The 10,020-nt window shown below is 41.0% G+C and overlaps 1 protein-coding gene and 1 long non-coding RNA gene across 2 annotated transcripts; one reads left to right on the top strand and one right to left on the bottom strand.

The window, feature by feature from the left end:
- Positions 1–706: 706 nt before the first annotated feature.
- Positions 707–3,784, bottom strand: LOC107304435. Its single transcript, XR_001550530.1, has 3 exons — positions 3,641–3,784; positions 2,832–2,946; positions 707–1,410 (listed from the first exon to the last, which is right to left on the bottom strand). It is a non-coding gene; the product is annotated as an uncharacterized LOC107304435 (long non-coding RNA).
- A 3,437-nt stretch (positions 3,785–7,221) lies between these two features.
- Positions 7,222–9,135, top strand: LOC102700905 (transcription factor BHLH3-like). The gene is made up of 4 exons (XM_040525246.1): positions 7,222–7,968; positions 8,045–8,215; positions 8,322–8,492; positions 8,635–9,135. Exons 1-4 carry the CDS (start codon positions 7,432–7,434, stop codon positions 8,713–8,715), a joined length of 960 nt encoding a protein of 319 aa, XP_040381180.1. The 5' UTR covers positions 7,222–7,431; the 3' UTR covers positions 8,716–9,135.
- The last annotated feature ends 885 nt before the right edge of the window (positions 9,136–10,020 follow it).

Raw genomic sequence — 10,020 nt, forward strand, 5'->3', positions numbered from 1 at the left:
TGGAGTATTATTATTTGCTTCTTCAGTTTGCAACTTTGCATGCATGCATGGTGATATATATATATATATATATAGTAAATTATACCATATGATATGAAAATAATAATAGATGTGGGCGAGCAGAGGAAGCTGGAGAGGGTGTACATATATAAGACAAGCCAAAAACCGTGTACAGGCAAAACCAGGCCGGTTTCACTGGCCGCCTTTTCAGGCCTTTGGACGCTTGCAACCACCAGCTTCCTCCAACATACCCTGTCTCTGCTTTGCTTGCTTTCTACTAGCAATATAGATCTAACAACTTGTTTAAGTACAAAGTAGAATCAAGTTATTTGATTACAATATGAAATTAAGGGAAAGCTAATATAGTATCAATGTGTAGCTAAGAACAGGTACAGTGATATAAGTATATATATTGTCACCTTATATTTACGGGGAGTTTGATGAAGAGAGAAGGGGAGATAGAAAAGAAGCCAGCTATACCTGGAGGGCCAAGATAATAATGTTTTAACATGTATTTATAGCTAACTGCCATATAAACAGGCTATTAGATTGGTGGTGGATGATGCCGTTCCTTTTAGAGTCTGTAGTTCGTTGTAGCAGTGACATTGCTCTAATCAATAATATATTTAATTGCTGGTAATATACGTATGTCACGCTATCTAAAGTTACTCATTCGGACAGAGCATATAATAGTTGATTATTGGCATAATAAATAAGAAACACATTTTATTAATAATATTTTTGACCTTGCATCCTGTTCATACAATTAACATATTACATGACTTTACTTTCTTAGAGAGCTCACGGGTAACTGGATACTATTTAGTAGCTCACTCAATCTCCTCACTTCTCCTGCACATAGACACCCCATCTTTATATGACATTTTTATAGGTAGCACGCTAAACGTTATTATAAGAGCAAGATGAATAGTATAATCAATTGTTAGCTATGAAAATAACACATCACTATAATCAATTTAACAGTTCACTCATACAATACTTGATTATAGATATGTTGCACCATTAATATTTGGCAGTTCACTCATTCGTAATACTTGATTGGAGTTTATGGTGTAACTCACTATAGATCTGTAGCCCTATTTTTTTAATCTTCTTTCTAACAATGTATAAATGTGATGCACCAATTATTATAGCCCGTCAACATCATTCCATTTTATTGCAATCTTTTACTACTGTAGCTTAATTGCAGTGTGTGTATATACGTGTGTATGGACATGCGTATCCATATGCATGCTGCAGCATGGTGAACGAAGCCATGTGCAATATTTTCTCTTTGTGAGGGTGACTGCTCTCGATCTGGGAACTTGTCCCTATATGATGGATCAATGGCTTTACATCTCATACAAGTGTTTTGATGTTGTTGTGTTTGATGTAAACGTCTGATTGATCCTGCAGAAAAAATCAAGCTTGCATTAGTTGGTCGCAGAAACGGAATGGCGTACTCTTCCATCTTAATTAGACAGGGATCGATCCATATATATGTCGACTAGTCCTTTTCCATCACAGGCTAGCTATCTTGTTGTTAGCTACTGATGAATATCACCGAAGATCGAGGGACATATCTTCGATTAATTCGCATGCATGTCCAAGCACTATTAACCGGTCACTAAACTTGTCTTGTGTGCAAAATGATCATGTCCCGTACATAAATAAATTGCAACCAAACGAATTTACCACTATATGTGTAGGACAGTAGGAATCTGTCTGTCTCTCGTCCATAGTCACGCAGATTATAATCATGTCTTTGAGACTTTCATGGCTCAACGTATGATTGAGAAAAACAGACAAACATGAAAATCACGAATTTTTTGTAAATATAAAACAGAGGATGGTAAAACATATTAAAAAAGAATAATTGCTTGAAATAGGGGGAAAAACAGAGAAATCGGATAAGATAAAGAGAGTCGGGAAAACTTCTCAAGAGGTTAGAGCTATTACTAACTTTCCTTCAAAACCTATGTAGGATTGTCTATTCTGTAGGAATTTCGAAATAAATGATAGGAAGTAACTATTTGTTTCAAAGGCCTTTCTCAGAAATTTTCCAATATAGGAATAAAATTCTCCGAAGTTTCTATCTTCCCTACTTATCAAAAGGTGCCCATAGAACACTTTTTTTTTTTTTGAAACTAATGCCCAGAGAACTCTGATACACATGTTAGTCATGCTCATGGCACAGTTCAAAAAGGAATACCTCACACTGATTTTCTTTTCAATCTAGTACTGATCTAGAAGGGTTGTTGTCTGCAGCCATTTCTCCGGTGAAATTAATCAATGCCATGAAATCTTGCCGGCCTAACTCGAAGAATCATGCTTATACGGGATTAATTAATCGAGAGAATTGGCCCATGCATGCTTGTTTCCTTAACTTTTATTTGGGAATTAGTTTACTCAACTTGATTGGCATCTATATAAGTTAAGTAATAATTAGATGCATATAGGCCTCCATTATTCTTAAACTACTTTATAATTAACCAGCATCACCACTAGCTAGGTACCAATTAATCTACCATTCATGCATGCAGCTTATTTATACAAAAGACGAGCACGCAGGAAACATGGCATATATATGTAGCTTACTAGAGAGGAGTTAATTGCATGGTGCCCAAGAAAGCTATCTAGGCCAGGAAGCTACAAGTCAATTAATTAATTTACCCATCGACATATGTAAACCAATACGCCAAGATTTGCACACTGTTGATTAACCTCGACGTGTCATGCCAATACTTTGTTGAAGCACATGCAACCATGGATTACGCTCAATTAGTTCATTGATCAATTGACACAAAAATCAACTGTTGCTGGTTACTTACCTCGTTGTTGATGCACAGCCATGGATGGCAACTTGATGCTAGATCAGTCCATTCTTCAGCGGGAAATGCTGCATGAGCTGTTTGTTTCTCACCGCATTGATTCTTCAAGATAATCCTACAGAAACAACAATTGCCGCCAAATAAACACAGCTGGAGCGCAGAATATTACTGCAATGTGCAATCACATCATCTGCACACATTTGGTGTAATTACAAGATAATTCTGAAACAAGATTACAGTGAGTACAGTTTTCTGATACAAGATTACAGATAGCACAGTTGCTCAGTCTGGGTTGGACAGCTCACAATTAAGAATGAGTTCTTTGCATTTGATTCCAGTACATCAGTAGTACTTCTCTCACATAGTAGATACCTAATGATATTCGTATTCTACAATGTATAGAATGATTAGTTGCAGAAAACTAATGGACATGGGCCAACCGCCAACAGATGAATATTTATCAAAGTAAAGCACATGTGAATGTTTATTAGAGTATAAGCAAGTGTAACTATTTTAGTTACTCGAGAAATTTCTCCTTTTTTTAAAAAAAGAAGCTATTCATGAAACAGCTAGAGAACCTAGCTAGAAGAGCAGGTGATATATGGCTGTGGGCACAACCTAGGTTGCAAGTCCAATTCTGTGAAACCATGAGCACGAAATCGAAAGTGAATGAACAAACAATAGTTGTTGGACTGCAGAGAACTTGGCAGCATCTACTTTCCAAAGAGAAACAAACAGCATTGTTATCTGAAATTTAAAGCAACTTGGAGGAACCATCTAGTAGTATGAACAAGAGCCAGAAGCTTTACCTGTGACCCAAAGGCCATGGCACTGTATTTTTGTGTATACATATGCGCGCAGGCACACACTCCCCAAGCAAGACGTACCGCCGCGGTCTCTGGCCGGAAGATTGACTACACAGAGTAGCCAGCCTTCCTCTGTAATGAATTCTAGCGACTGACAAAATCAAGAGAAACATATAATATACAGATACATCAATGGGAAGTAATCTTATTTTATTATGCAACTGCAATGAAATCTTAAAGGTAGAGCTATAACTAAGCTGAGAAATACACTGTAGTTGTTTATTTGTTTGGATAAGGATTGTGTTTATCTGCATCTCTCTTGGCCAGCATTGTGATTTGTCTTAGGGTGGTCCACACTACAAATCAAGGAAATGAGTATACACGCACATATAAAAGTGTTAAAAGGGAACTAGCTATAGATGGATATGAATTACGTGTGTGCTTGAATTGTTTATAGCAAATTAATTCTGAGACTTTTAAATAATCCGTTCATGCTTTGTCTTTGCATGATAAAGTCATATTTTAGAGATAACGTATAATAGAACAAATATGTAAAAAGATTAAGTATATGAAGGAGCAGTTAATAAGAAAATATACAGGATGTTGTCACCACAGTTACCTTCTTCTCTCACAAGTTAAAAAGAAATGAGATGGTTTAAAAGGTTCTACACTCATTGGAGTTGCTTAGAGTTTCAAGGGAATCACATTGCTGAGTAACAAGGTTATGAGCTGAGGTTTAGCTACCTTCTCACCTTATTGTAAGAGTCAGCAGGTGTATGAGCTGAGGTGGAGGGCCAAGATCAAGGAATCACAAGCATGGCAGTGTGGCACGGCACAGAATCACAGATGTACACCCCAACATCACAGCTCAAGTGATGAGAAGGATATGGGGCATGGAGGAAGAGGAAGAGGAGAACACGTGGGCCAAGCCCTGCAGAGTTGCATGCCAATGTATATAGGTGAGCAGGAACCTGACACGGTCTCTGATTCCTCCCCAAAGCCGTTTTCGATTCAGACACACCTGTGGGTCAAACTTTGCCGCAAACACCCCGGGCCCCACTCCCAGCCTCACTCTACTCTACCCTTAGCTGCATGCTTTGGGATCTCCTGTGGCTGTCATTAAACCACACAAACCTGTGTTTCATCTGTGAAACTCTCAACCATAGCACTCAACAAAGATGTATTGGTCAATCGAACTAACACTCCTATATGGTTATGCAGCCTAACTGGGCTGTCACAAAGGCTTTCGAGCCTGACCAAGTTCGAGCCAAGCATGTTTGAAAGCTCCAAGGTGGAATGGTAATAGACTCGTCGAGTATTTGTCCATCAAGCTCAAGTATGAGCATCCAGGCTTGCTCGAGCTCCTCCCGTTGATATATTATTGGATAGTCCTATACCAAAAAAATAAAAACAGAGCAAAGCAAGTAACAACTTGTGCGGTTCCTACTCTGAATTCTCTCATCCACAGATGATCTGCGCTCAGCTGTTGCATCCCGTTTCTATGCACTGGCCTTCTCAGGAGGCTATCAGAAAACAATTAACAAATGTATCACAAGAATTTCTTCATATTCTAGCCTACTAGTAGTAGACTAGGACTAGTATAGTAGTACTCTAACAGTGAGGGCCAGACAATGAGGAGGGGAGGGGAGGAGATGAGATGAGATGAGTTCAGCACCAAAGTTTTAGAGTTTGCCAAGAGTTTCTGTGGAGTCTCATGAGTGTTGTTGGTTGAGCCTTTCAAAGTCTGTGCCGCAATGGCCATCCGGAAAGAGGGTTTTGGATCCTTCCTCCTTGATTTACTAACCTCCTTCAGAATGGCATTGGTATGTGTTCATTTGGTCTGGACTTTTATGTTGCACCGCACACATGTGTCTCAAACTCTGAATAGATCTCTCTACACCTCTATCAAGTTGTTAGTACTTGTCAAGACAACAATTAATTCAACACCTCACAGCACATTGCAATGTGTTGTTCAAAGATTATTTTGCCATGAAACTGAAGGAGAAAGCTCACCACTCCTTTCATATAAGACATGACGAATGCATGGTACCGTACTCTATATGGCTTCATGGAGTATAAAGCATTTTTATATATCAAGCAAAAACATACTGCTTCTTCACATGGGATTTCACTTTGTTAGCGCAAGAATAACTGATCTTTATGTCCAATGGACTTATCATATCTCATGTCACTTGTCTACTCTCCTACTAGTAGCTCACTAATGAAATGACATTGTATACACACAGGGAAAAAGGGCAGAAGTGATGAAACTATAGCTAGCAGGAGAAACACTGATCCCCTCCTACATATCATATCACTGTTTATCTGACCCTATAGACTCCTAGGGCTCACAAGTCACAATACTACAAAATGGAATTGAGAACCTCTCCCTCCCGCACGATCGATGTATACCAAAATCTAGTCGTAGGAAATAAAAAGGGCATGTCGGGTAGAGTTTCTACAACATGCAACTTCTTAATATAATATATATAATCTCAAGCTTATAAGCCGCGTTCCAGAGTGGGGTTTAGATAAGCTAATTAGATGCACATAAAATAAGAAATAGGACTAATATATAATTAATTAAGTATTAAGTATTAAATTATGAAAAACGAATTTATTTATTTATTTAAAACAACTTCGATGTAGAATATTTTGTATGAAATATACCATTTAGTAATTTAGAAAATATTCTAAATTTAAAAAATATTCTAACGAAATGAGGATTAGTTAAGCCTAAAAGGTTGAAAAGAACCCTTGGCCCAACAATACATGGATTCTAATAATTTATTAGGTTATCTTATTTTAGGGTTGATTATTCCTCGGCTTTTGTGTATATACTTACTAAATGTGTATTTTTTAAAAAAACGATGTGAAAATCAATAATCTTATATTTCTAAAATATATTTTTAACATTTTAGTAATTAATTTTATTTTTTATATGATAAAATATCTATCATAAAATCATATAATCTTTCCTCTTTTTCTAGAAAATATCTAGGTTCTCACTAGGAAGGTTCTCGGTGGCTGTTTCTCATCATCTTAGGTCTTGTTTAGTTAGGAAAATATTTTAGAAGAGATATCACATGGATACGTATGATTATATATTTAAAGTATTAAACATAGTTTAATTATAAAGAAAATTTTAGATTTCACCTTGAAACCATGAGACGAATCTTTTGATTGTAATTAATATGTCATTAGCACATGTTGGTTAAGCACTTATGGCTAATCATGTACTAATTATGCTCAAAAGATTCATCTCACGATTTTTCTTATAACTGTGTAATTAGTTTTAATGTTTACGTATATTTAATATATTATTTAGGTGTCTAAAAATTTGATTTGATGTGATGTTTTTTAAAAAAATTTAAAAAAAAATAAACAAAGCCTCGTACTCCTCCAAGCATGAATTGAGACAAGGGAAGTGAAAAGGCATGATTCCTTTCCAATCCAATCCCAACCCCTCCCTAGGCTGGCTCCACACATGAGATGGAGAGAGGTCCAAACCAGGAATATGTATATGCACCCTCCCTCCCTTCCTCCCTAATGAACCTACCTTAATACCACTGTTCATCATTTATTACAGGGAATAATTGTCCCCTACAACTCTCCATATATTAATCCCCCTCCACCCATGGACATGTCCACCCTCACAAACACTGCTCCACTACCGCACCATTAGCCATCTCTGCTGAGTTCACGCATACTATACGCAAGAAGAAGAAGAAGCTAGAGCTAGCTGCAGTGTTGCTGTGGTGAGGCAAAGCAAAGAAGAGGCGAAGAAGAGGGAGATGGAGCTGGATGAGCAGGCGTTCTTGGAGGAGCTCTTCTCGCTGAGGAGGGACGCATGGGAGTACAATGCCATGGGGGACTTCTTCTCCCCGGCATGCGCCGCCATGGACGGCGGCTACCCAGAACGCCACCAGGCCACCGTCAGCGTCCTCCCCACCTTCACGGCCTCCTACGAGCAGCCGCAGCCGCCGCCTCCGCCGGCCGGGTTCGACTGCCTTGCCGAGGTCTACGGCACCGCCGCCGCATTCGGGCCCAATGCCGGCGCCGGCGAGTACGGCGGCGACCTGGGGTTTCTTGACGTGGTCGAGCCCAAGGCGAGCATGGTGGTGGATGGCGGGCTTGGGGTGTGCAAGCTGGAGCCCGGGCTGGCGGAGGGAGGAGGCGGCGGCGGGTTCGGCGCGGTGGCGGCGCCGCCGTCGAAGAAGAAGAGGGTGGAGGGGATGCCGTCCAAGAACCTGATGGCGGAGCGGCGGCGGCGCAAGCGGCTCAACGACCGGCTGTCCATGCTCCGCTCCGTCGTGCCCAAGATCAGCAAGGTAGCAAATCTTCTCCTTTTGTTTTTCTCCTTTTCCTCGCCGGAGATTGCATCTGAATGTGAAGAAGAACAAGTAGATGGACAGGACGTCGATTCTTGGAGACACGATCGACTACATGAAGGAGTTGCTGGAGAGGATCCGGCAGCTGCAGGAGGAGATCGAGGAGCAGCAGCAGGAGACGCCGGGCGTGCTCAGCGTCTTCAGGGAGCTCAACCCCAACGAGATGCTGGCCAGGAACACACCAAAGGTAGGAGTAGGAAGGACGGACTAGGCCAGCCATTGCTGGATACTAGTAGTAGAGAAAGAGAAGCCATTCATTGTTGATGATGCATGATGATGAGTGTGGGGTGCAGTTCGAGGTGGAGCGGAAGGAGGGCGGCGACACCCGGGTGGAGATCTACTGCGCGGCGAAGCCAGGGCTGCTGCTGTCGACGGTGAGCACGCTGGAGACGCTGGGCCTCGACATCCACCACTGCGTCGTCAGCTGCTTCAACGACTTCGGCATGCACGCCTCCTGCTCCGAGGTATCCTTCCTCCATTTGTTCATCCATGTACTCAAAACTAGTAGTACATTAGTAGGTTACTCATCAATCAATCTTTCTTTGTTTCTACTACTAGTAGTTGTTATCAGTCAGTCCAGTGTTGAAATGAAAACTTCAATTGCAGATGCAGAGGGAGAGGATGAGCGCGGACATGATAAAGCAGGAGCTGTTCAAGAACGCCGGCTATGGAGGAGGATGCTTGTAGAGGAGGACAGTCCAGCAGCAGCAGCAATAAAGTAGCATCAGCAATGGCAATGGCAATGGCAGTAGAGAGTGGGGTGGTAGCAGCAGCAGATTCGATCAGAGAGTTGTGTTTGAGATGAGAGTAGTAGTAGCAGAAAAAGGCGAGGAGGGCAGCAGATTCGGGAGGCCTTTTTGCAATCCATCTCCCCCATCCATCGTCGTCCTCGTAACCATGCAATGCAATGTAACCATTCCATACATGTGGCTGTCTGTCCGTGTCCATGAATCATCATCATCAATCACACTTTCCTTCTCTTTTAACACAACAGCTCTCAGCTTTTCTCTTTTAATGATTGGCCTCTCGTACTTTTTCGCCATCCCTAATGTTTCTAAATATTAATCAATTGTTACTGCTGCTGCTACTACTACATATAGAAGGAGTATTGTTCTGATGGATGCCCCATTGTCCCTCCTCCTGTATCCAAGAGATTAGTCTCCAATAATCTCTCCAGGATTCGCCTTTGCAATGTTGCAGTGTGTGTACTTCTGTTGCATGTGACAATGGACGCACGCAATGTAAGTAATTAGCACGACACGTCGCTACCAGCTTGCTGCATCGTGTGGCTGTCACATACTCATGTGTCCGTCTCCGTCGTCGTCGTCCAGTTTCAGTTTGACCTGGATGGATTCCAGCCGCGTAAATCCACAGGTGAAAACGCCCAACTTCCATCTTTTCTTCCTGCTGGGGACAGGAGAAATTTCAGAAAACGTCGACGACGCTGGGTTGGGTTGGGTTGCAGCCAAGCCTTCTTCTCCCCAGACTTTGATTTGTTTCTTTGTGTCTCTTGGGGGTCGCTATCTCTTTGCTTGCTAATGCTTCCCTTGCATAAATTCCCTCCATTTTCTAAGGGTGAGAAAAAGATTCACCACCTAAGCAGATCAATGGCTCTTGTCTTATCTCTTGGCATTGTTGGCCAGGAGGAGGTTGGGGACCAAATTTTCATCATCTTTCAATATGCCCTCATTAGCAGGAGGGTCTACACATCATTGACCCCTAATTTATATTTATCCAATCAGGCCGACAAAGATCGTGCTAGCTTAGCCGTCTCTGCCCCGTTTTTCTTCTGTAGTTACCCCCAATTTCTAATGCATGCCCTGAAGGCAGCCAAAGACTAATCTTATTAATCTATAATGTACTCCTACTCTGTTTTTAAATACATGGCACCGTTAACTTTTGGATACGATGTTTAACCATGTATTTGTTAAAATGTAGTGCAAATATGCAACAATATATGTTCTCCATAAATATCTTTAATAATAAAACCAG

Source organism: Oryza brachyantha, chromosome 6 (genome assembly GCF_000231095.2).
Source record: "Oryza brachyantha chromosome 6, ObraRS2, whole genome shotgun sequence".
Taxonomy (NCBI): Eukaryota; Viridiplantae; Streptophyta; class Magnoliopsida; order Poales; family Poaceae; genus Oryza; species Oryza brachyantha.

What these genes read in the sequence shown, in the direction of transcription:
- LOC102700905 (XM_040525246.1), top strand. Translation starts at nt 7,432, where the DNA reads ATGGAGCTGGATGAGCAGGCGTTCTTGGAGGAGCTCTTCTCGCTGAGG. An exon ending in TCGTGCCCAAGATCAGCAAG is followed by an intron (nt 7,969 to 8,044) that starts GTAGCAAATCTT and finishes AAGAACAAGTAG; the next exon opens with ATGGACAGGACGTCGATTCT. An exon ending in TGCACGCCTCCTGCTCCGAG is followed by an intron (nt 8,493 to 8,634) that starts GTATCCTTCCTC and finishes CTTCAATTGCAG; the next exon opens with ATGCAGAGGGAGAGGATGAG.